This window comes from Rhinolophus hipposideros (assembly GCF_964194185.1).
Source record: "Rhinolophus hipposideros genome assembly, chromosome: 12".
In the NCBI taxonomy this organism is placed as follows: Eukaryota; Metazoa; Chordata; class Mammalia; order Chiroptera; family Rhinolophidae; genus Rhinolophus; species Rhinolophus hipposideros.
This window is the reverse complement of record NC_138058.1, coordinates 61,004,705-61,031,752: the sequence shown is the minus strand read 5'-3', so window position 1 is coordinate 61,031,752 and position 27,048 is coordinate 61,004,705. Positions and strand designations below refer to the sequence as shown.

The 27,048-nt window shown below is 51.8% G+C and overlaps 1 protein-coding gene across 2 annotated transcripts in view; it reads right to left on the bottom strand.

Annotated features, from left to right (window-relative positions):
* Window positions 1-27,048, bottom strand: part of DNMT3A (DNA methyltransferase 3 alpha) — a 101,996-nt gene that overhangs the window by 72,277 nt on the left and 2,671 nt on the right. For both annotated transcript variants that reach the window (XM_081069047.1, XM_081069046.1), the window contains exon 2: window positions 3,440-3,693. In XM_081069047.1, coding sequence (XP_080925173.1) covers window positions 3,440-3,502 — 63 coding nt within the window. In that variant the 5' untranslated portion in view covers window positions 3,503-3,693. The remainder of the gene's footprint in view (window positions 1-3,439; window positions 3,694-27,048) is intronic.

Sequence of the window (27,048 nt, the reverse complement as noted above, 5' to 3'; positions counted from 1 at the left end):
TGATTCTGGGCTCTGGGACTGCTCTCCTGTGGAAGGGTCTTACCCACTCTCATTTTCCTTTCTATCCTAGCCGCAAAATATTTCCTGAGCACCTATTCTGTGCCAGTCAAACCCTGGGGCCAGCAGTAGGGCTGGGTATTGTCCTCACCAGTACGTCTCCAATCCCCTAGAGAGCTGGTTGCAAGGATTGCTGGGCCCCATCCCCAGAACCTATGATTCAGCAGGTCTGGGGTGAGGCCGAAGCTTTCACATTTCTAACCTTTCCAGGTGCTGCTGATGCTGTTGGTTTAAGAATCATATTTTTTATTATTATATATGTTTCAAGTACACAACATTATAATTTAACATCTGTATACATTACAAAATAATCACCCCCCAAAATCTAATTACTATGTGTCACCATGCAATTGACCCCCATCTCCTCTTTCGCCCATCCCCAATCCCTTTACCCTCTAGTAACCACTGATGTGTTTTCTGAGTTTATTTTTGTTTGTTCATTGTTTTGGTTTTAGATTCTACATATGAGTGAAATCATACAGTATCTGTCTTTCTCTTTCTGACTTATCTCACTTAGCTTTATACCCCCAAGCTCCCCCTATGTTCATTGCAGCTTTATGTACACCAGCCGGGATACAGAAACAACCTGTGTCCATCGATGGATGATTGGACAGGAATCACATTCTGAGAACTACTAGTCCATTACAAACTGTAATTCAAGGCACACTGGAGCAAGGGCTTTGACCAGAGAAGAGGAGAGAAAATTAGGGAAAGGGCAGAGCAGGCAGAGGAAGCAGCATAAACAAAGGCCTGGCAGTTCCAGGAAGTGCTGGAGTGAAAGGTGCATGGAGACGGGGCGGGAGGGTGGCTGGAAGGGCACGTGGGGCCAGTGGGTGGTCACACCTCTTCCCTCTGGCTCCCCAAGCAGTTCCTTTGTGCCAGGTACCCCTGGCAACTCTGCCAGGCTCTTTGGACTCTAGCCCGAGCCCATCATCCCCCTCTGCAGGGACACGGCACCCCCGCCCCAGGCCTGGCTTTCACAGGCTGCTGTGGGTGGCTGTCAGTGTCTCTATCCACCCTCCCCGGGCGACTCCCTGGAACTGCGGGAGGCAGCCCAGAGGTGCCAGGGAGATTTGCCAGGTGAGCAGGCATGTGTGCTGTGGGCGTGGATGGCTGGGGAGGAGCACCCGCCTGGCCCCAGCCCCTGTCTACCAGCTCATTCTATCTGCACCAGGATCTGGGGCTGGGTATGTGTTTGTTGCCGCTTGAGCCAGAGCAGTTACTATGGGTAGATAATAATAGCAATCGTAATCCCTCATAATTGGACCAGACTTTGCTATCTGCAGGGCACTTCCATGCCCATGACCTCATCTGACTTCCACAACCACCCTGCAGAACAGGCACAGCTAGAATTACTATCCCCATTTCACAGCTGAGCAAACGCAAGCCCAGATGGCCTGAAGTCACATCTCCAGGAAGTGGCATACCCAGGCCTGGGACCGGGGACTTCTGAGTCTTCCTTCAGTGCCCTTTCTCTATTGTGAACCATCATAACAGAGCACCCGGTCTGCTGCTGTCCATGGGAGGGGCCAGCAGCTCTGCCCCCCCCGGGCATCACAGCACTGTAACAGGAGGGGTTTGGCCTGGCTGCCCCACCTTCCCCACCTGTGGGAGGCAGCTGGCCACCAAGTACATGGACACAAAGCTGTCTAAGCACCAGTTAGGACGTCGGACTGGGGGAGGAGGGTCAAGGTTTCCTGATTCAACAGAGGAGCAAAGCCAGGCTCAAGCAGGAGAAAGAATCATCCGTGGCCACAGCTGCCGCTAGAGAGCACAGGTGGCCATAGATGGCCCCAACTCAGTGGTGGCAGGGTCTGGATATGCTGCTGATTCCCGGGCAGGAGCAGCCCAGGAGACCTGTGGACTACCTGTTTTCTTTCCCGTGGGGAAATGAGCGGTCGCCCCTAGGAGCCCTGCCCAGGGGGCCACAGCACGTACTTTCTCGCCACTCAGCAGGATTCCAGGCTGGGAAGGCACGTGTCTGGGCTTCGTGTGTGCATGCGTGTGAGCGTGCATGTGTCCATAACCAGACCCACGTAGGCGGGGCAATAAGAAAGGCTCCGATCTAGGAGGAGGGAGACCAGGCTCCCAATCTGGACCCATCACTGAGTAACTGGGTTCAGCCTCCTCATCTGTAAACTAGGGCCCTCTGTCCTTGCCCCACTTGTTTCAAGGGTCGTCCCCGAGGACCAATTGGATAGAAACCACCCAGAAAACAGAAACAGTCTCTAAGAATGAGCGAGCTCAGGAAGGAGCTGGCACGTTTGAGGGAGGGTGAACAGAGAGCAGGTCTCACAGGTGACCCTGACGGCAGGCAGGCCAGCAGAGCTGACACTCCTCAGAGCACTCAAGGCTCCACACTTGGTACCAGGTGGCCACCCTTGTTCCAGAAAACCAAACTGTGCCCCATGAACACACCCTGCTACCCTGATACCACCAAGCATCACCACCCCTCACCCCTGCTCAGGGGAGGAAGAACAAGCAGAGGGAACTATGGAGACCAGGGCATGACAGACAGGACACCACAGGAAGGCCTGTGGCTGGCACAGCTTCCTGGGAAGGGTGGCGGCAGGGTTTACTATCCCACTGACAGGGAGAAACAGAGTCTAAGTATTGAGGGTTTGAGGTGGCTTTGCATATAGGTGAACACAATTTGGTGACGTCCCAAAGCAACCTGTCAGGACCTACTAGCAGGGACTCCCACCAGTCTGCTATGGCCTCTTCTAACTGATTTACATCCTGGATGTTGGCAGAAGGGTGAAGAGGTCACCTCTCATGGGGCTCTGAAAACAAGGAAGTCACTAGCTCCACGGGCAGAAATGACACTTGCTCAGAGCCTGGGGTGGCAGTGGGGGATGGGAAATCACCGTCTCCCCATGATGCTGTCATCCTGAGCGCACAGCACACACTGCCCTGGGTCTGATTCTGTGCCAAAGGGGAGCCTTCATTAGGCTTCACATCAACCAAGCCCCCTGAACTTGTATTTGGCCTCCCAGAAGCTACTGAACACCACAGGGAAACAGGCAGCTGAAACAGGTAAAGTGACTCACCTGAGGACACAGCCAGGAAGAGGTCAATCCCAAAAGGAATCTAGGGCTGGGGACTCTGCAAGGCTGACCCAACAACTGCACAGACCTAGGGTCCGAAGCTCTGCTCAAACACCCCCCCCCGGGGATGAGGGGGAGGTTTGGGTCCTGAAGTCTGACTCCAGGATCTGACCTCTGCGAGCCTCACCACCGAAAGAGGCTATTTGTCCTCCCTCTGCCCTGCGTGCGGACTGAGCAGTGGTCCGGCACTCAGCACGTCTGAGCTGTCAGGGCTGGGGGCCGGCCCTCCCCTTCCCTGGGCTCCCACAGGGTCCCCAGCAGAGCCAGCTGCTCACCTGGCGGTCCTCCTCCCGCTCTGGAGCGGAGCTGCTGGTGTCCCCTGGGCCGCTGGAGGGCATTGCGGGCAGCTGGGTGGTGGGAGGCAGGCTGGGGCTGCGCGGGGCTGGGGGGCTGCTTGGCTTCAGGGAAGGAATTATCGTGGTCTTTGAAAGCAAGAGTTAAAACTTAGACATAGATCCGGGTGCTGAGTGGAAGTCCGGTGAAACTCTGCCTCAGGCCGCCTGTGGGTTTGGGCTTCCGATGACTCCACCTGTGAGGGAAGAAAAGGGGGGTCAGCAGGGCAGGCACCCCCAACCCAGGCCCCACCTGACCCTCGGCCCCCCCCTGGGCGAGGCCCGCGGCCCCAGGTCATGCTGGCCTTTGAGGCCTATTTCCCCGACCTCACTTCCCTTCCCAGCCTCACCAGCAGCTCAGGCCAGCTTAGCAGTCCAGACAGTAGGGGAGACCGAGGCAGACTCAGCTCGCACGGCACTGCCTGGCTTCCCTCAGGGCCACCTCCGGCCTCTGAGGCCTCCACGTTGCCGGGGCCCAGTGGGCGCCACTTCTGGGGCTTCCAGCTGCCTCCCGCCTCCTCCCTTCTCTTCATTCACGTCTGTTCTTTCATTTGAAAGCTTCCCGCAGCCTCCCTCCCACCCCAACCACCCCCTGGGAAATCCCAGAGGTCCCAGCCCAGCTACATTTTCCTTCTAATTCGTACTCTGAACATGCCCCCACCCCCACAGCGCTCCCCCCCCAGTGGAGGAAGTGATCGGCAGGCACAGGATGTAGTGAAATGAGTGTCACCTCACGTTAGGACCAGCGCCTGAGCCCAGGGAAGGCCAAGGCTGAGCTCAGGCTGTGCAGGCTGGAGGCCGAGGCTTGCGGCGCTGTCAGCAGAGGACACCCTGGTGGGGGAGGCCACGGCCACGGCCACGGCCACCCAAGGGAGGACGTGAGGCCCCTCTCGCCCCCACCACACGAACGGGCACCATTTGCCTTCAGAACCTGGTGGGCTTGAGAGGGCCCCCCAAACCCACACAGCTGAAGTTTAGGGGATTTTCATCCTCCCTGCCTCAGGTGTGGGCCTCAAGCCAGTGAAGTAACAAAGCCCTTGCCGTCGGCCTCAGCTGGGGGTTGGGGTGCTTCGGCTTCAACCCTTTTTACTCAGAGACACAGTTCTCCTGCTCCCCACCCCCCAGAAGGAGACATGGGCCAAGCCCCTGCCTCCAGGGCGCCAGCCAGAGCCGGGAGGGGATTGGCAGGAGAAGGAAAGTGGGAGGCAGGCTGGATCTGGGCCCACCCACACCCTTCCCCTTCCAGTTCCTGGTTCTGCTTCCCCCGGCTGCCCCTCCCTCTAGGGCTTCTTCTCTCATCCCTCTCCAGCCAGGCTCCCTGGAAAACCAGGAAGTGGAGAAAGCACAGGCTTGGGTCTCCCAGGGATACAGCCTCTTCCCCAGGGATGGGTGCCTGGCTGGGAGGCAGGTGCCCAGTCCCGGCTCTGCCCCAGGTGTGCAGGGGTAAGCTGGAGCTGGGAGGAGCCTACTCAGGGCCAGGACAGGAGCGGCCTGTAAGTCAAACCCCAGAGAGGCTGCAGGTGCTCCGTGTCCCACAGGTGAGCCCTAAGGAAACCCCACCGTGTGTGGCACACTTCTATGCTTAGGACTGTGTTAGGCTCAGTGAATGTCTGCTACCCAACACAAGCGGGAGGAGATAGCGATAGAGATAGCAGCTCCACGTGTCAGACACTGTGACACGTGACAGACGTTCCTCCTTTGGGCAGCTACTAGTATCATTACTGTCCCTAGTTTACAGTTGAATCTAAAGCTCAAAAAGGTTAGGACTTGTCCACATTGCAGTGTCAAAGCAGAGGCTTGAATCCATATCTCTGACTCTAAAGCTCTGAGTGGGTCTCTACGCAGCTCCATTCTACAACTTACACCACCCCGCAGAAACAACACTTGAGAGCCCACTAGAGAACTGGTCCAAACCAGAACTCCACAAAGCTTCCATCCATTAGCAGCCAGCGATTCCCCCTCAAACTCACTCCCTGTTTTTAGCACAAACGTCCTCAAGCACCCCCACATCAACGCCTTTTAAAAGATGTGCCTTTTAAAGGATGGGGAAGCTAAGAGAGGCAGAGTCTGGTTAGAAAGAACACTGAACCCAGAGTGAGCAGTGGGTTCTGGTCTCAACTGGGGCTTCTCTGGCTCTCAGTTTCCTCATCCATTAAATGGGAGAGTTGGACTAGACGATCTATCTACAAGGCATCTTCTACCTTGGTCCTGCCAAGCTGTTGGAGGCCCCCAAGAGCAAATGAGGAGCAGACAAGTCTGGGACGTCTTCAGGAGCCCCCAAGAGCCCCAGAGTGGAATCCGTGGAGACACAGGCACAAAATAAGAGGCAAAAAATGTTGCCTAGAAACATCCAGGGGGCTTCTGTGAGAAAAAAAAAACACTTTCAGAGAACCTCTGGTTGCCAGTGAGAAGAGGATGGAAGCAGAACATTACACGGCATTGACCCCGATGGCAGACACCCCGGAAAGGAGAGGAAATCTTTCCTCCTCCCCTCCCTCCAAACAACTCCTGCTATCTGAGCTGCGTACACTGCCCTCACAGAAAACGCAGCTGACGTAGGTCAGTCTTTAGGTTCCTTTGTGCTCCTCACTGGAACAGACCTGTCAGTAAATGTCCCTCCCCATCACCCAGCATCGTCTAAAACCATGCAGCATATGGCCATGCAGGCCATGCACTGCACAGCTCCAGGGACCACTGTGATGGACAAGGGCCAGGCCTCGACACAATGCTTGCTGCCTGCCCTTAGAAGCTCCCTTCTCTCCAGCAGCCCTGCCAAGGGGCGTGGCCTGCTGCTGGGCCCACAGTCCCAACACAGCGACATGTGTCCACCATGACAGTTCACCAAGCAGTGCCCTGCTGCTCCTGGCACCGAAGCCTTCCCCGTACCCGTGCCAAAGGCTGCACCAGAAAAACCACCACCAAAGAAAAATCCTTGCCAAGACCCTACCACCAGGACAGGCAGCTTTGATTTCCTCCCTTATACTTCTAATGTCCCCCATGGCCGTGAATAATGTTTATAGCAACCACTTTACAAAAATATTTTAAGGAACTCCATCACGAAAATGTCTTGGTAGCACAACTGACAAGGTCACCGTCATCACGATGTCCATGACAAAACTGCTGTGGAAAAAGAATTGGGACTTTAAATATACACACCGAATTTCACTATCTTCTCAAGCCAACTCAGTACAAAGACTTAAAAACAAATAAAGTCAGAGATGGGGCTGAACAGAGAGGAGACCCCACCAACAAAAGGTGTGACAGCCAAATTTCAGAAAGCAACAAAAGCTGATTTATAGGGGGCCAGCCCAATGGCTCAGGTGGTTAGAGCTCCATGCTCCTAACTCTGAAGGCTGCCGGTTCGATTCCCACATGGGCCAGTGGGCTCTCAACCACAAGGTTGCCAGTTCAATTCCTCGAGTCCCATAAGGGATGGTGGGCTCTGCCCCCTGCAACTAAGATTGAACACGGCACCTTGAGCTGAGCTGCCACTGAGCTCCTGGATGGTTCAGTTGGTTGGATTGCGTCCTCTCAACCACAAGGTTGCCGGTTCAACTCCCACAAGGGATGGTGGGCAGCGCCCCCTGCAACTAACAACGGCAATGACCTGGAGCTGAGCTGCACCCTCCGCAACTAAGATCGAAAGGACAACAACTTGACTTGGAAAAAAGTCCTGGAAGTACACACTGTTCCCCAATAAAGTCCAGTTCCCCTTCCCCAATAAAATCTTTAAAAAAAAAAAAAAAAAGCTGATTTATAACGGAGTCCTTAAAAGACACTTGATGTGATAGTACCAGGTGCCCTAGGACCTGTGAAAATAAAGAGGATGGAAGGAAAGAAGCAAAGCCCCTCGATTCACCTCCCCCAGAAGTCTGGAGGTTTATTTTACACAGAGCAGAAGGGTCTGTGCAAAGAATCAACTAGCACAGTTGAGACCAAAGGTAATACATCAAAACCTAGGAGATGAAGGTTATCATACATGTGACATTGGGTCCTGCCAGTGATCCCCACTCTGGGCTCCTAGAATACTGGCAGCCAGACCTTTATCTTCTTCTCTGAAGAATCTAATCAGTCCAAGAGGAAAAGCCTAAGGATGTAGATAATGACACCAGAACCCAAATGATGTCCAAATGGCTCGTTTAGGACCTGTAAGTCAACAAGCCCCACCCTCATGCTCATATACTCCAATCAGCTTTTTAGTCCCTGTTCGTAATCGTGAAGGGATGACCAAAGACCACATCTGAGGGAAGCCTCTAACTTGGAAGATAGAGACCAGAACAAATAAACCATAACCAAAACAAAACACAACACAACTTAAAGGCGACAGAATTTATGCACAGAGAAGATAGGACATTCGTGAAACGAGAATGTGATGCTATTAAAAAAGGTCATTCCGAGAACAAAAAAGAATGCCCAGAAATAAAAATTATGCTAGCAGAAATGCAAAACTCAATAGAAGGGGTATATTAAAAAGAAAAATAGGAAATAGGTGAGGATGAAAAAGAAAATGCTCCAGAAGTTTCCATATCTGAAAAATAGGAGGTGCGGAAAGAAAAAAAAAATTACCAATGAAATAACTCAAGAGAATTTCCCAGAACTGAAAAACATGAGGTGACTGATTGAAAGGGCCCAATGAATGTCCCGCACAATGGATGAAAACAGACCCACACCAAGGCACATCATGGTGAAATTCCAGAACACTGGGACACAGAGAAGATCCTACAAATTTCTAAAGAGGGAGGAAAAAAAAAGAAATACAAAGCTACAGAATTCAGAATGGCTTCAGCTTGCCTAACGCTAATACTAAAAGCAAGAAGACAAAGGACCAATGTTCTTGAAATTCTCCAATTAGAATTATTTACCAAGCCTAATTATAATTTAAGTGTAAGAGTAGAATAAACAGATTTTCAGACACTCCTTTCTCGTGAAGTATGGGAAGGTGTCCTCTAAGACACCGGAGAAAAGGGAAGGGAATCTCCGGAATTAAGGTGAAAAGAGGCCAGACAAAGCCATTGAGGACCACTGTTCAGATGTCAGCCATGTGGCTAAAACTCACGTATGCTGAATGCTGTCATCCCCATGCCCTCTACCATTGAACAGTCTTTCTAATCTGAAAAACCACAGGTGTTCACTCACTGTTTGTACTCTGCTGTCTGAACTCAGGAACTGAATGGATTTGGATATTGACAGGTATCTGTCCTGGGTGACGTGTTCCAAATGGGGGAGTAAACTAAGCAAGATGAAGACATGAGATCTAGAAAACAGGAAATCCAATCAGAAGACAGGCAAAGGGTATGCCGAGGAAGTCACAGAATGGCAGCTACAATGTGCCACGTACAGAGAGCAAGAGAAGGGACAACTCAAAAAATGGAACTGAAACATGTAATACTTGACATGGCTGTCCTTGTGGAAAACCATGCTGACAGCTATTAGAAGGTGTAGCAGGAATTAGCAAAAGGTACAAAGAGAATAAGGCAGACGGAAACACAAGATAGTTATTAACTTTAGGGAAAACAAAAAGAAACTATAGTAGTACACTGTAAGACTCAGCTGTGAAAAATAGTGGCATTAGTTGATTTGACAAATATGTGTATATATACACGTAGGTATGTATGTGGGTGTATATACACATATATATGTAGTATACACATACGTTACATAGTATATTCATTTCCCATTTGCTGCTCTTACAAATTACCACAAAATTAATTGCTTAAAACAACACAAAGTTGTTATCTTGCAGTTCTGGAAGTCAGAAGTCCAAAATGGTTCTCATCACAGGGTTAAAATCAAGGTGTTGGCAGGTCTGCATTCTTTTCTGGAGGCTCTGGGGAGAATCCATTGACTCAGCTTCTAGATGCTGCTCACACTCCTTGGCTCATGGCCGCCTTCCATCCTGAAAGCCAGCAATGGCCAGTTTTTGTCCCATTGCGTGACTCTCCGCTTCCCTTCTATCTCCTCTGATGCTCCTGCCCCGTCTTTCACTTATAAGGACCCTTGTGATTACACTGGGCCCATCCAGATAATCCAGAATAATCTCCCAACTCTAGACCCTTAACTTAATCACATCTGCAGAGTCCCTTTTGTCACATAAGGTAACATATCCACAGATTCAAGGGGATTAGGATGTGGCTGTCTTTGGGGGGCAATTATAATGTCAACTACATACCTACATCTACATATATTAATATATGCATAAAACATTCCTGCAAGAACTCTGGCAGGGTACTGTTCATAATATGCCTACAAGAGCTATTTAGGGCAATGGCTGGAGAGCAGAAAAGTTGGCCATGTAAGAGAGCCAAATTCTTATTTACTAAATAGGAAATTAATGGACAATGTCTAAAATGGAAGAGTAAAAAAAATACGCACATTTCTAAGAAACATGAGTGTAAAATTGCTAGAAAAAAATAGCTAAAAATGATTGCCTCGAAGAACAGGAAGAGGGCGGGGGCAGGCAAGGAACAACTGCCTTTGGTGAAAATATATTAATACTGTTTGACTTCTTAAATTACATGCATGGACTACTGTGAGGAAATAAAAAATAATTAGTAAAAAGAGAGAGAATAGGCATGGGAATGAGGGCTTACAGCCGCATGCAGCCATTGGTGGGGCGTGGCCTCCGTCTTCCTCTGTAAGAGTGCAGTTACTGCCCTTCCACGTCTGTTGCTTCACAAAACCATCACATCCCACAGAATAACCATTATCAGCTCCTCACACCCACACAGAGTTCCGTCACCGGCTATAAAAGTGGTACCTCCCCCCACCCCACCCCTCACACCACGTCAATTCTCACAATACGTCATTTCCACCACGTCCAGCCCATGCACAGCGTGGGGCACCTCCCTCACGGTCCTCCCAAACTGCAGCTGTGCCAGCCATTGCGGCCCACATCCCGTACCACGGCCCGGGCTCACCCATTAGCTCCACTCACACCAAAGGCCCCCAGTTCAACGGCTTCCTGGAGCCTCCGGACCATCCCAGCCGTCAGCTCCTACCCTCGTCACCACACGGCCCCCAGCACCATTTCCACCTTCCTCACCAACGCCAACACCACCAGCACCCCCCGAAGCCGATCGCCCCGAGTCTCACCTCCAGGCTTGCTCCCACCAGCACCAATGAGACGGTGACCCCACAGTCTTGCCTCAACAGGGGCCTGCAGAGAATTATCTTCTTCCAGAAACAAAACCTTATTTGCCCACAAAGCCGAATGCTTGCTCCATCAAAAACAGCCCTAATGGTACCGCCCTAAGAGCCCCTTCGGCTCCATCTCAAATCCTCTCTCTCAATTGCTGAATAGCACGTCCTTCTTCCTCCCCCTAGCTGAAGGCTATTTTTCTCAAAGTGGACTTTGCTTGGTTAAGTCTACCTACTAGATACCTTCCCCTCCTTCCCAGGGTGGGTTTGCTGGTCTACACTGACCCCACTCCTCACCCTACTCACGGGTGAGCATGTGACCAGGCAGAGCCAATCAGAGGCCTCCCAGGTACATTTGGGGTGCAATGGAAAGATGCTAATATGGTAGGATGTGAGTCAGGAGCTGCTTGCTGGCTGCTATGGGGAGAGCTCGCCTGAGAACAAAGGGATGAAGATAGAGGGGTGGAACACTCAAGTCATCTTCTGGGCCCCTGGATCTAGCTGTACCTAGTCAGGGCATCTGTGCTTCTCCGGTGAGTGAGCCTCGCAGCTGACAGTCCTGACTCATATGCTAATCTCAGCCTCCAGAAGTCCTCCCTTGGAGGCTACGTGGGTTCCCATCCCGGCCTTATTACTTATCAGCTGTTACTTATCAGCTTATTACTTATCAGCTGAGGCACAGCGGTGCCTCAGTTTTCTCAGATGTAAAATGGGGAAAATCTTATTAGCCATTTCACAGGGCTGTTGTAAGAATTAAAATGAAAGGCATTAAAAATGCTTACCGTAGAAGGGTGCCTGGCACAAAGAACACGCTTCATACATTTTAACAATTAGTAGTTCCTGACTAATCCAGCCCCCAGTTTTCTCTCCTTTCTTGAAATCCCTGGCGTGCTCATGAGTGTACATCATTCGAACAGGAGGTCGTATTAGTAAGCTACTCTGACATACCAGGCCTATGAATAGAGATTTACAACGTCAACATCTTGTTCACCCCCACACCTCACTCCAACCCTTTGAAGTGGGTACTATTTTTTTATCCCCATTTTCCAGAACAGAAAAATTAAGTATACAGAGGTCAACCAAGCTGCCCAAGGTCATCTAGTTAGTAAGTGGGGGAGCCAGACACACAGCCCGGTCTGTCCCACCGTGAGCCCACGGTTTTCCACTCCATCATGATCTCTTACAATCAGCATGTGACTGTTGCAGCCATATGAACTTTGTGCACGCCCTGGTCAGAAAACAAAGTTTCTAGTTAGTCTCCCTTTCCTGGTAAGGCCTGCCTGCCATGGGGCAGAGGTGGTGGTAGGCACACAACCTTCTGATTGGGGCCCTGCCCAATGTGGGAGTCATTCATTCATTTATTCCTTCAACTCTTTACTGAGCACCTACCATGTGCCAGACCCCATGCTAAGGGACGTGCATTGTTTCATTTCATCCTCGTAACAATCCTATGAAGTCGGTTCTATGTCATCCCCATTTCATAAAAGGAGAAACAGAGGCTTAGAGAGGTTTATTACCTCTCCAAGAAAGGCCAAGGGCAGGATGACGAATCCAGGTCCATCTAACTCACGTGGCAGCACTCTGTCACAGATAAGCAGCCTGTCTGTGCCCCTAATGTGACACCATCCCACAGATTACAGACTCATGCCTGAATTTCCTATTTGAGCTTGGGAGGGGGTGCAAATGAGTCCTGTGGGTGAGAAGCCAAGGAAGGTCTTGTGCCCACGTCCCCTAATCATCTGCCAGGGTGGAGAGAAGCTCCAGGCCTGGTAAGCTGGGGACCAGCAGAAAGCTGAGAGGAGACAGCAGGGCCTCCTAGACAGAGATGTCTATCTGCCACAGCCTCTCTCGGTCACAAGACTGGGGCAGGCTGAGGAGGAAGAAGAGGTCCCTTTCTGACAGTTCCTTCTCTCCCCACGAGTGAGATACACGTCATCATACCATTACTCTGATTTTCAGAAACATCCCTCCCACCCAAACCACCAACTGCCCGTAGAACACCCAAAGCCACTGGTGACAGGCCAACAATCTTGTCATTCTGTTCCTCACTTCAAAGCCCATCTACCTGGCTCTGGAGTCATAACAAGATGACTTATGGCTCTTCCACCACCATCAAGGCCAGAATACCACCAGTGTGAGCATTTATGATCACACCACACCTCTGCCACGATGGTAGCCACATGGCAGAGACGAGTTGAATCACTCTTCTGCTCATACTAATGGTTACCATGACACAGCCCCAAAAGCAAGGAGGGAAAAAGAAAAAGGTTTATACCCAAAATAGACACTGGTGAGGAGCTGAAGTTGTTCTTAAGAGCCAAAATGAGCCAGTACAGACTTCCATTAAGGAGCATGCATTTCTGAGGGTGGCGAGTCAGGACAGGCCCTGTCGTGTGTGCTGTGGCAGTCAGATGGGTTTCCCACACCCTGGGGGTCAGGGACACAGGGTGGCCAGGCTGCACGTCCATGTGACAATCAGACATGTGGACCTGGGTGTGGCTGGCTGTCTGGAGCACTACGAGCATGCGTCTGATTCTGTTCTCCCTCGGGAGTGGCCTGTGGCCCACACCTGTGTTTCTATGCTTTTCCAGTATTCTCTAAGGAGTGGTCCACACCCGCCGGCTCCAGAGCCTCTTCCTTACTCTCCCCTGGACCCCTGCATCTGGTCCTCACCCCATCCCATATCTTTGAACTGTCTAGGGGTGCTGAATGTTGTAATGCTCAAAGGGGACACCACAATAATCCCGCGGGAAGAGAAGTCATCCACCTGGCTTTTTTGGACCCCTTATGCCATTGAGCCGACAGACAAAAAAAGGAGTTACTCCACTGTCTGGATCCTAGTTCCCAAAGAGAAATTGGGTTGCTGGTACATATTAGAGGAAGGCCGTCTGGAACCCATGGGATTTTCTCAGGTACCGCTTAGAACTTCCATGCCCCAAAGTAAGGGTTAATAGAAAACTATAGCAACCAACAAAAAAAAACATATGCAGGACAACTGAGGATTGAGATCCTTCGAGAATCAAGGTTTGGGTCCCTCCACCAGGCAAAAGAAGCCTGACCTGCCAAGGTTCCAGCTCAGTACAGAGCAAGTATAGGATGGCTAATGGGAGAAGGAAGCCAATACCAAATGTGGCCTTATGAACAAAAATAGAAATGAGAACCACAGTAGTTTTGCATATTTTCTATTTACTTGATATATATCAAGTTTATTCATACACGGTAACTGTTTTCTTTTTCCTCCTTCCCATTATTTTATATACAAGGTGTTGGAAATTTATAATTGAGTCTTTGCGTAACAGAACGTGATGGAACTGTGACTGAATTTGAGAAATTATTCATGTCGACAGTGACTGATACAATGATCGCTGGGACTCCTCACTTGGGGAAAAATAAGTAAAAAAAAAAAGTATCCTTCATATAGCTGTGTCTTGATAGGTAGAAACATAGCTATTTTGTTTTTGGAGGAGAGCTCAAACGTATGTAAAGGGTGCAAATGGAAGCTGTGAAGGTAAAGCAGGAGACTGTGCCAGTTAATTTATTCGCCCTTCATTGCCTGCTCTGTGTCAATGGAGCCAGGCCCTTCACATAGTTCTTCTTTGCCAGCTGGCACATGAATAGAGGCCAGCAGAGAGACACATTGGAGGAGGAGGTTTCTTTCCTAGACCCATTGTGCTCACTTGCAGGGTTCCAGCACTGTATACAAGTTCTCCAGCAGCCAGGTCCTGCTGTCCCTTGTGGCTTCCCCAGTGCCCAGTCCTGTCCTGTGGCAGCTTCTCCCGCACCTGGCTCTCGCAGTGTATGACAGTCAGCAACAGCCAGCGGCTTCACCCAACACTCCCTTTGGGTAGTTGAGTAGCAGTGTACCTCCAGAAAGACACTTCCTCATGAACAACTCTCCTTGGGACCCAAAAGGATGGATTTCCAGTGAGTTCCAGAGGACAGGTTTCCAGCAAGTTCTGCCGATCTGGCACCATAGTGACTTCTCTTGTCATTCAGGGAGTCATGGCTATGCCGTCTCCATCAAGATCAGGATGCCAGCCGGGGTAACGTCTTCTTCGGGCACTCCATGGCAACCCTCGGTGGAGTGGTTGTTCTCATATATGCTATTTCTATATTCTTTGCAGTTCTTTTTCTTTCTTACTAGTCAATCTCTCATTACGCCGATTGCCTGTTATAGTTAAGAAGTCTTTATATTAAACCTTTCCTGTTCAGATCACTATGTGGTTTCTGTCTCCTGAATGGACTCTGACGGAGAAGTCACCCACAGCTTCAAAGAATCTTTTTCCATCCTTAAGGTCCTTGAGCTCAATTCAGCATGCTTCCCAGCTAATCATTGCCTGCTTCAAGCACTCACTCAGCAATCATTTATTGAGTGCCATAGCCAAGCCGGGCACTGGGATGAACAAGAAACCGCTGCTTCTAGAAATTCACAAGTCAGTGGAGTCTCTGCCTCTCTCCTGTCCATGACTCCACTGGGCTCCATGCTCTGGGTTCTCTCCCACCCCTCAGCTCCTCTGCTCCGTCTCCTGGGCTGGCTGGGGTCTTGCTCCTGCTACTGCACAGCGGGTACCCCTCATGGGCCATACTCTGCCTTTAGTTGTACTCTAAATTTTCCCCTGTTGAGATACCCAGGCTTAAATGAATGCAGGCCTCTTACTGCAGCGCATCCATCTTTATTTTCCCACTATTCCCACCTGGATGACTTGCAATCGCCTAGAATCCTCCTCTTCCAGAACCAGATGTCTCATGTTTCCTCTGGCTTTGCTCTATGTGGAAGTGTCACCACCCTCCCCTCAGCTGCCAAAGCTCCAAACCCCAGCGGGAGCTAAGGTCCCACCTCCCCCTCAATCCCTACACTCCTTCAGATACCTCATGTTCCGGCCTCTATTCTCCCTGCTCCCTCCAGGCCCTTTGCACCACACGTCTACACCTTGGCGGTGATTCTGTAATGGGCCTCCCTGCCTCTGGTGTCTCTACCTCCCACCCAAGCCCCTCAGCATATGTTTTCCACACATGGCTTCCCAATCAAAAGCTATGATGCCTGATGAAAATATTCTAAGATTGATTATGGTGACAGTTACACAACTTTGTGAATGCACTAAAAATCATTGGATTGTTCTCTAAATGGGTGAATTGTATGGTATGTGAATTATATTTCAATAAAGCTGTTATTAGAAAAAAACCTATGATGCCAATGATTTTCACACACAGTAAAATCTAAACTCTGGTCTGGTCCCACACTGGCAGCTTGCTACATTTGACCTCAGCAAATTGTTCAGTCTTTGCCTCCCACCACTCCCAGCAGATCCCATCACTCCAGGGCCAATCATTGTCCCCCAGCTTATAACCCCTATTTCCATACTTGTGTCTACACTCCCACCATTCTCTCCTCCAGGGGGCTCACCCCCAAGCTCCCTCTGTCACTTCTCAACCACTCACCCAGGGGTCTTTAATCAGTTTCCGCTGTGTGGTCATTTAGCTTTCCACGTGTATATGGATGTGTGTGTTTCCCCAAAGAGATGGGTCAGAGTTCATGTCTTGCACCTTGCTACTCCCCGGAGCTCAGTGCCTGTCCCCACACCCCCTCCCCGTTCCGGGTGACCCTCGAGGCAGAGAGGACTGTGTGAAATCACTCCCAGGCAGCTGCAACATCCCCAGCACAGTGCTGCGGTGCCCAGAGTGACCGCCCACAGCCCCCATTCTAGGGGTCCCTTGGCACTGAGCCAACGGAAAGGCCCTCTGCGGGAGCTCCTAGGCTCCTGAGCCAACTTTTCCCAGCTAGAACATACACCTGCTGTGGGCTGTGCAGACCCCCCAACCCCAAGATGCCCCAGGACGAAGGGGGTCGTGAGGGTCCTAGGTCAGGGTTCCAGAGAACCCCAGAAAGCAGGGGGCCTGCCCTCTCACCCCTCCAGGCCCTTGGAGGCTGAGACCTTGGCTTGCCTGTGACCAGTCTCTCCCCACACCATCCATGCACATGCTTCCACTGCCAGCACTTTTTCAACCTCCTCCCAGACAAAGGGACCGCAATCGACCACCCAGCTGACCTCCTCTCAGGCCAGAACTCAGAGGTCCCCCAAAGGGGCTTCAGGAGCTGCTATTGGAGCACAGTCCCCCCCTGGCCACAGAAGCAGGAAAGTGCCTGCTGCTGTCAGAATTACCCACTGGTCCTGGGTGGTTTTCTCCTTCCCCTCTGCCCCAACCGAAGCCAAACCATTTGTGGAAGGGGTCAGGGAAGGAAGAGGAGCCCAGGATGTTGGCAGCACATCCCCAAATCACTAATCCCTGGCCCAGCACCCCTGGTGCATTTCGTCAACCCCCTTAGCCGTAAGGAGGCTTGGCTGGACCTCATCCCACACCCTGGCTCTGCCATTCAGAGATGTGGCCTCACTTTCCCAATCTGAACAATGGGGTGAAGGAGTCCCTATCTCAGAAGTCTCTTTTAAGATATGAGAGACTCTGAATTGAGTGTTTAGCACATTGCCTAGCACATAGTAGGCATTCAATAAATGTTAGGTTTTTAAAAAGTATTATGTGATTAATTAGGGCAAAAGGCCAGTAAAGTGTCCTTAGGAAACCTAGACTCCAGCTTAAGACCACACCCAGGAGTGGATTTCACTCGCTCCTGGGAACGGCTGCTGTGGCCTGACTGAGTCCTTTCCCAGCTAGCTAACTGCCCAAGTCTTCCCCTGATCCCCCAACCCAAGGCCCCAGAATGGTTACCCTCTTTACCAGAGCCCTTAACCTGCCATGGTGGTCTCTCACAGCCCCCCACACAGACACATACACAAAGAGACGCAGAATGCACACGGACACACACACACAGACACACACACACACACACACACACACACACACACACACACTCCTCTCATGCTCTCCGGAAAGCCTGGAGCAGGATTCTGGGCGGGGCCTCCCCCGCACATGCGTTGTACATTTCACCTACAGCATGGGCCAAAGAGGCATTTGGAAACCAGCTTGGGAACCTCATAACCATTCATAACATTGTTCTGAGAGAAAATACAAAACATTGTCCTATAAACAAACATTTGCAATAGAATTCCTCCAAGAGCTAGGAATTGCCTGTGCTAGAAAACTAACAGAGCAAGAAGAGAAAAACCGCATAAACTTAGTTTGCCTTTGCAAAATTAATACTAATTACAAAAACATTTATGTGAACTGCTTACCATTTACACCTAATTACCATGCAGCACAATTATGCATACCATGAAGGGTATGCCAGATTAATCGTGCTGTATGTTTCATGTGTTTACACCTCCACACCCTCGGTCCATATATGCCCAGCTTCCTGCCGGCTGCCAGCAGTACGTGTGCAGGTCTGTGCAAACCAGGGAAACGTTGGTTTCCATGCTCCAAGAGACAGTGGTCCCCGCCCCAGCCCACCCCGGCCTCCAGCCCAGGCCTTCGTGCCAACATCGCCACCACAAGAGTCCCTGCTAAGAAGTCATCTTCCCCCTAGAGCCTCCTCCGGAAGGCAGAGATACTTCAAAGGTCTCCCCACAGGTGTGGCTGCTTGTCACAGGGCCCACGAGACAGCCCAATGGCCACCACGTGTGCCTGCTCACAGAGGAAGCTGGCCTCACTGTCAAGACCAAGGTCACTCCAAGTTCATTCCCCAGACCCCACTAGGGCCCTGCTCCCCTTTCCCAGGCACACTGAGCCATCTCTGGGGCAAGGTCCCAGCCACGGTCCGGCCAGGCCTGGCATGCTTCAGAGCCTCCCTCCGCTCTGCACACGCCATGGCAGCTCTGCACAGACCCCCCTCTCCTTTACTGAAAAAGGAAAGGAACTGACCCCCCAACTCCATTCCCATTTATCTCAGCAAATGCTCTTCAAATGCACTGGGGTGCCTCAGGTTTGGGGAACAGGAGAGCCAATGGAACATGATAAATGAACCTTCCCAGGAATGAGGAACTCAAAACTGACAGAGGGGCAGACGGGCCAGGCCTCCCAGGAGGCGAAGAGTGAGAGAGGAAAGAACAGGCCTCTGTGTGTGTGTGTGTGTGTGTGTGTGTGTGTGTGTGCGCGCGCGCGCCTCCTTGTGCCACACAGGGAACATGCGCGGCTGAACAGTGCTCTTCAATTCAAACACCCGTGAGGCTAACTGCATAAGGATTCTTTCAAAGAATGAGTGACGTACAATATCCAGGTTTGGTGCAAGAAAAAGTGTTTGAAACAAGCAAACAAACAAAAACACCAGCCTGTGAGGTTATCTCCACTTTGCAGATGGCAAAACTGAGGCTAAGAGAGGTCAAGTGATCTGCCCAAGGATACATTTAGGAGGTGGCAGGGCCAAGTTGCCTCAGTGATGTGGGCCTGGCTCACGTCATTTTTCTTTGGCAATTGCACTTCTTGTGGCACTCAAAACACTCACTTCTATTTTAGAGAAATAGCTTCATTTGTTTGTTTCTGTTTGCTTACCCAAACTACTGTCCTCAGCGTGTCCCCACCTATCTCAGCGGAGGGTGGACCTCAACTTGGCAATTCACATACCATCCTCAGAGGGTGACAGGAAGTACCCTAGGGAGTACAGCTGGGGTCTAGGCCTTGTGGCTCATCTTTTGGGGAAGTTCCTGAGAAGTACAAGCCCCGGTTTGGGGCCTCAAACATCAGCATCCCTGATGCATGTGGTCTGAATGCCTGGTTAAGTCACTTCTCTCCTCAAAAATCTCCAGGGGTTGCTACCAGTTATGGAATAAAATATGCCTGCTTTTCTAATCCATCACGCTGGACCTTGCCCCTCTCTGGACCCTCATCTCCAGGCCCGGGGACACAGGTTCTCTCTCCTTCTGGCCCAACTCAGGCTCTACCTGGGCAAATCCTAACAGATCTCAAGTCCCACTCCAGTGCTGCCTCCCCCGTGAAGCACTCCCAGGTTTCTCCCCCCAACCTTCCCCTCACAGGGCCTGGCATCTCCACCTATGCAGCTGGCTGAGCCAGACACCAAAGGGTGCGTGGCTTCCCTCACTTCCTCCATCGCCCAGCCGTTCCTACCAGTTCTGATTCCTAAATGCCTCGCAAAACACCCCTCCATGCCCACAATGCTGCTCCCCTGGATTTCTGCACCAGCCTTCTGCGTGGGCTCCCTGCCCCCATCCTCACCTGTCCAACTTCTCAGGATGATCTTTCTCAAATATATTCATGGACATGTTACCCCCAGCCCACCTGTCAATGGGTAACACCCCGGCCTCCCACAGTCCAGCGCTGGCCCATCATTCCTCATAGCTCATCACTCTGGCCACATCAGCTCAGAAAATGTCTTTGACCACCTGGCTAACTGCTCCCCACCCTTCGAGACTCAGCTCAAGCATGCCCTCCTTTAGAAAGCCTTTCCTAATCTTCCCTCCCCCTGAATGGATGTCCCTTCTCTGAGCCCCCTTACCGCCCCAGGCACACGCTGCCAGAGCTCTCTTCATCCACCCACAATGTAACGGTCACCCTCTCCAGACTCTCACCCCCATTGTAGGCTCCTTGAAGACCAGCTCAGTCTCTTTCATCTTTGTAACCAGTGCTTGGCACACAGTAGGTCTTCAGTAAATAAATACATGAACACTATTTGTGGATCTAAAAGCAAAGGATCTCTGGAGAAAAAACTTGAAAGCGGCCTGGCCTGCCAACTTGGGGCCCTGGTGTCTCACCATGCTAGACCCCGGCTCACTCAGAGTCTAGGCTGCTTGGAGGGTGCTGGAGAAGAAACTGCAGAGGCAATTGCCCAGCCCCACCGGACTTCCCAGCTGAGCTTCCAGTACCAGGCAGGCCCTCAGGCCACCGCCAGTTGGTCTGGGAACCACCAGTTGGCCTGTGAGAGGATGGCAACAAGCATCACATTGTTGCTGGTAATAAAACCATTAGGAAACAGTGCTGTGTGCCAGCTGTGGTCTGGACCCTCCCATGCCTCTAGGCCAGGGGGCAGAGCCAGCCAAGCCAGCAGGCCCAGAACCCAGAGGAGAAGCCACCGCTGGCTCTGGGGCCAAAGAGACCAGAGGGCAGGAAGGGAGGGGACTCAGGGCTTGGGGGACGAGTGGGGTCCCCAGTGGGCACAGACTCTGAAGAGACTAATGGAATACATCAAGATTAAAGGCCCAAAGACCAGAGGGCCAGGGCTGGGGGACTCAAATACTGGCTTTACAGGGGAGGGGATGGAGGACCTAAGGCCCCTAAGGAGTGATGAAAGTGACAAGCAACAGTTGTAGGGTCTTATAGTGCACCAGGGACGTCATGGGGTCATCATACACAGTCCCCAAGGTCACCCTCATGCAGCCCGGTCATGATGTCACTTAAAGGAACTTACATCTCCTGAGCAACTACTATGTGCTGGGTACAGGGCTGGCTGTTTTCATAACATATTTCATTTGATTCAGGTAAGATGTCTATACTCTTCTCTTCTCCCTGATACACAGATAGAAAACCTGCGGCTCAAAGACGTTTAGGCCTTGCAGCAACTCAGCAGTAGTGGGGCTGAGACGGTAATCCAGGTCTGCCCCCCACCCCAGGTCTCTGCTTTGCCCTGCACATCTGTCCCCTACCAGCCTGGCATAGAGGCAGAGCGTCCAGAGAGGGACCAGCTCGCGCTGGCTTCCATGCTGCCGTTTTTTTCTTTTTCTTCCAGCCTTATTCAAGGGGGGGGCCAAAGAAGTACAAACCCCCTTCCTCAAGTCGTGTTCACAGGGACAGCCTCAGAGGGAAAGCAAAGCTCCAAGAGGGTACCCGTGGGTAGGCACTGGGGTAGGGGACTGTGGAAGTGGGTAGAGGACACTATTGCCAAGCAACAGGCAGAGGAATTACTACCTGCCCTTTACTTCTCTACCTTGCCACCTGCTCATGGGCCTCCACGTAAGTCGGGCACAGCTTGAGCCCACATAACAGACTAGTTCCCCAGGCATCCCTTCCACCCACTGACGGGGCCTCCTATAGCCCCATTTTGCCCTCCCTGTGTCACGTTATGCCAGGGCTGAGTCACATGAGCTCCATACCAGGCTCAGGCCCTGGTCCTACCTCCAGTTCCGGCGGAACCATAGATTGAAGCCTTCTGGGAAGATCCTCAGTGATTAGTTTCCCATCCTGGGTCAGAACCGAGTTTCCAGCCACCATCCTATAAAGCTAACTCAGTCCACTGCCCCTGGCGAGTACCCGGCTATGGCCAGCTGCCTTGTGTCCACTCCCACCCAACCCCCATCCGTTCAGGCTCCCCTTGGAGGCCTCGGTGCCTGCAGTATTTCTCCCTGCAACCTTCCCAGAAAAGACAAGTACCTGAGTAACCCAAGCCTTTGCTGTCAGTCTCCAAGCCAGTTTCTTAACCACCATAAAAAAAGAGTCCATTCTTTCAGCCCCAGGGTGACTCAAATTTTTTTCATATTCTTATCCAGAAGCTTTAAAAAGTGTGGTTTTGTTTTTGTTGTTGTCATTAGGAAAGCAACAAGGGGTATTTACATTTTTTTCAAAGATTACAAAGTACATGAAGTGTATAAAGAAAAAGGGCAAAGTCTTTGTTGACGGGTTTGCTATCTACCCTTCCAGACACCTTCTCCTATGCACGTGTAATCCTGTAAGTGTGTATATTTGTATATATTTTAAAGAAATTTTACAAAAACAAGATTACACTCTGCATACGGCTTTTTTTGGTTACCCAACGCCATACCATAGACATCTAACACATCAGAATAGACAGACGTACTACCCCATTTCTAAGGCTTTGGGAAATCTAACCAGATCTCTGTTTATCCACAATCCTTTCAGAATCTATAGTATTCATCACACGGGACCACTCCTTTAAGAGGCCCCTCCCCATCGGGTTCCGCTGGCGGGCGTGCCGGAGGGTCCCACCCGCCTGGCGGGGCCTCAGGGCCCTCCACTGCCCCTCCCTGGGCCCTCTGGGGAACCTCTGAGGGGAGGTCTGCGCCCAGGGCCTCCAGTCTCGAAGGCCAGGCATTCCCGGACTTTCACTGTGACTCGGCCCACATCCAACCCACAGCCAGTAAACCACGGATGTGACTCCACCATCCCATAGGTCCTCTCTAAGCCTCTCTTAACCTTTTCACGTAAGGACACCGGAGCACGGGAATCTGGCTGACCTGTGAAGTCGGGAACATCTGCGGGCACAGGCGCACAGCAGGAAGGGCGCCACAGGGGACATCAGGACACCTAAATCCCAGCCCTCCAGGGACTGGCGGCTTGAGACGGTCCTGCCCGCTCTGTGCACCCAGAGGGGGCAGCTGACAACTGGCTCAGAATTGAAAATGACCTTGACTTTTGAAACAGAAACAGAGAGGGAAGATCAATAGGGATGACAGTGAGCAGGGCCATGACCACAGGAAGAGAAAATAGGAACCTGATGATAGATGTAAATAAGGCTGAGAAGCCTTAGGGGTCGGAGACCCCAGCAAAATGGGAGTGGGCAAGGCTGAGCGACAGTTGAAAAAAAAATTCCACTCCCTGCTGGGATTTGGCTAGGAAAGCCCCCAGCTTTCAGTCAGCACCTCCTCCCCCTGTCACTGTCCTCCAGACAGGCCTGCGACGCGATCCACTGGGCGGTGTGGCCCTGCCCACACGGGCAGTCCTCGCTCAGGGCAGCCAGGCACCAGCAGCCACACCTGGGGGCACCTCGCCTCCAAGTTGGGGGCTCAGCTCTGCTGTGTGCGGAGGAGGGAGGAGGGAGGGCAGAGCGGAGTAAGTTCCAAGCCCCCATTTCCCTCACATCCACAGCCCCTTGCAGGAATGTTCTGGATGCTGGAGCACCTCAGGCTGGGGGAGGGGATGCAACTGGGGACACAAAGACCTCTGGGAAGCCAGGTAAGGGACCCTCCTCCCCGCCATTCACACCACGATTGCCATCACTGTGCCATCACTGGCACGCAGACCTTACCCTGGCTGGGGTTCCCCTCAATCTCCACAACCCCCTGGGGTTGGTGTAATTTAAACCCTGCTCTGTGTCTCTCCAAGTCTGAGCTCTTAAGCTCTAGTCTACAGAATAAAAAGGCATCATCAAGATCCTAAACCAAATGAGCTCAGTTGACCCCTTCCCCGTCCCCTCCCCCCTCAGTCTTGGCCCCACCCCACCTCCCAAAGCAGAGCAGTTCAGAGTGATTCTCTACTGGCCACACAGGAATTACGGAGCACAGGGGCCCATGCTCCCAAAGCAATACTGGGCCTCAGCCAGGACCCCAGCACACCTGAGGCCCTGTTCTGTTCTGCCTCCCTAGCGGCTCACCCACACTCCAGCCACCCTGTCCCGGACAGCCTGGCTTCCTCCTCTCAGCCTGGAAGCCCCACCTTGGTGCTTGGAGGCCCATCTCCGTGCCACCTCCTATAAGAAGCCTTCCCTTATCTCTTAGTTGGTTGTGACCTCACTGTCCATTGAGCACTTCATTTCTACCTCCCCTGAGGACTACCTTGGTCTGTAGTCATTAGTTGGGCACATCCTAAACTCACTCTGTCCCCTCAAAGCCTAGCACAGGGTCTTGCCCACAGGAAATGCTTGCTACGTTTCTGGTAAATGGAAACAAATACGCTGCACTCAGGACAGAATCAGAATAAAGAGCCGAAACTACAGCGTGAGGGATTTAAGGTGGATACAAAGACAACCTGTTGACCACGTGACTGCTAAGTGGCTCTGAGGAGTCTCCTACTTCCCAAGAGTTTTCAGTCAAAAGCAGCACTTTCTTCATCCTTCTAGGGTTTTGCAAAAGAGGCAGGAAAATGGACAACGTTTCTCAGAGCACTTCCTGCAATGCCAGTCCATGCGAGCTGCCCAAATGACAAAATAACACAGCTAACACTGGGCACGTACACTCTGCTAAGAGAACGCACACTATCTCCTTTAATCCCCACAACCTCTGAGTACAGCCTGGTCTTATTCCCATGTTACAGGTGAGGAAACTGAGGCTCAGAGAGATTAAGTTAGCTGCGCCAGATCCCGCAGCTGAGAAGGGTCAGAACTCAGCTCCTTCTGGTTCCAGGGCCCTCAATTCAGCTGCCTTACAATGGGCTCGTGCCTAAGCAAGTAGCAGCTATCCCCACATATCCGCACACTGTGTATACAGAAAGATGTGTACACAGAAATATGCACAGAGGCCCACATGCACCACACTCTGTCTTGGCCACACACTTAGCCAAGTGGAGGCAGGCTTGGGCACACACACAAATCTCTGACACTGCATGGATCTCAGATTTGCTTGTTTTTTTTTAGGGGGAAATAATCAAAGAGAGAAATGACTGAAAACGAACCCTCAAGATTTGATTGGAGAGGAATCTGGCACCTTTAGCTTACTATGAAAGCCTGCTCGTGAGCAGCAAAACGCACAGGCCCAGAGAGATGCCCAGCTTCAAGGGCAGGTGGGCTCCTGACAGGCTCCACTCTCTGTTAGATACCAAAATGGAAGTGGACTCAATTCCCGCAGGCCGTGCCTTGGCCCTAACTGTTGGCTGCTCCCAAGCTAGAGGCCAGAAACACATTTAACTCTCACTGGAGCATGAGATGGGGAAAGGGGACATAGGCACCAAGTTAGGGACCCCAGGCCCACACAAGCAGAAGGCAGCAGGAAGTGCCAAGGGAGAGGAGCATGTGATGGGCACACAACTGGCCTTCTGGCCTCAGGCTCTGGGGTAGCACTTCCAACTCTGGAAGAAATGGGGCCTGACCCCACACTCAAACAGCCCCCAACCTCCAAGTGTTCTTAGGGCTTAAAGTTCTCTTTCAACCCCAAATTCCAAGGCTTGGATTCTAATGGTAACGTTTCAAGCCCAAAGACGGGAAAAGGGTTGTCTAGTTTATCAATGATCAGAGAGCTGGCAAGACTGCTCTTCGAGTCCCCTTTCTATCTGGTTCTCCAAAAAAGAAGGCTTCAGGGAGTCCAGGCTCTTGCTGGGAAAGAACTTGGGTCTTTTGGGGAAGCTTGAGCCTAAGGAACTGGCCTAAGAGTAGGCGATGGCCATTAGGGGAAGGCACAGCAGCAGCAAGCAGAAAACACAGCCACACAACCTGCTTAGAGAGAGGACAGGGACCAAAAACACAGATGTGCAGCACGCTTCCCCGCCACTCAGCAGACACCCATGAAGGCCCCACGAAATGTCCGATGGGGGACCCAGAGGCGGCCAAGGCAACGTCCCTGTCCCATGGAGACCGCGAACTGAGAGGAGAGACTGACACACAGAGCAGCAGCCCAGGAGAGCCTGTGGCAGGGACAGTCTAAGTTCCCCAGAGGGCAGGCCCGGCCCCACTTTTTCCGTGCTAAGTCACCCTGGGCAAATATTTTTGAGCTTGTCCTGTCTTTCTCGCAGGCTTTTTCACAGGATCAATGGCAGGGATGTGTGTGACTGTGATAGTAAAATATCCCTCAAGGAAGGGGCTCAGGCGCTGACTGTGAATTAGACCTGGGAGGAAACCTCAAATTATGCACACACGTGGATTTACACGTAAACCTACAGAGGGACACTTGTGAAGGCTTAACTGGAAGTTGTACTTTTACAGCCTCTGTGGAGTCAGATGTGACGAACCTGTCTTCTGTAGGGCCCCCAGCCCCCAGACCACCTTCTGCTTTCAAAGGTCCATCCCCAGGAAGGGGGCCGCTCTCTCTCAGACCTCCTCTCCTTGACAGCCTTTCCTGATTACTGCTGTATGGTCCACTCCGCCCCCATTCCTGGGTCTGAAATTCCACCACGAGAATCAGAGCCATAGAACTGAAAAGTTGGAATGGACCTTCAAGCTCCAGTCCAACCCCCACCCCGCAGAGGAATCCTGTCCGCAGACACCCTGACCGATGGTCATGGTCGTCCTCTCCTATGCTTGGGGAGCAGCCTTTGCACTGTGGACACGTCACTCCGTGAGTCTAGAAGGAATTCACCTTTTCTAAGGTCAGCCTCCTATCACAGGCCCACGTGCCTGGGAAGGACACCAAGGAGAGCCTCCGTCAGCCTGAGCCTGGAGCTGTACTTTTGATGAGTAGCTGAAGACAAGCACCCAGGAGCTGGACAAGAGGCTAGAGAGGGAGCCAGGGCCCAAAGAAGTGGGGCCCAGAAGGGAGGCAGGCAGGTGCCAGACACGCTGCGCAAGTTTGCGTGGGGCCCCTGCCTGGGTGCAGCACATGTGTACACATGCACAGACTTAAACTTTCACAGAGTTGTCTGTCAAACAGCCAAACCAGGGCCTCAATGGGACCTGGAGGCAGAGGGGGACCACCTTGCCACAGAAAGCTAGAAGGAACTCCTGACAACCCAAGCCTCCAAGCCCAGGCAGCTCAAGAAACCACCAGGAAACCGCCCCTGCCAACAGCCCAGAGAGGGTCCGCCTGACAGTTGGGCTCCAGAAATCCCATGGCCAGTCCTTACACTCCAGCAACGGCCTAAGGAGAAAAGCTTCCCTCGCTGCAGCTGTCACATCTGCCTGGGAGGGAGGAGGC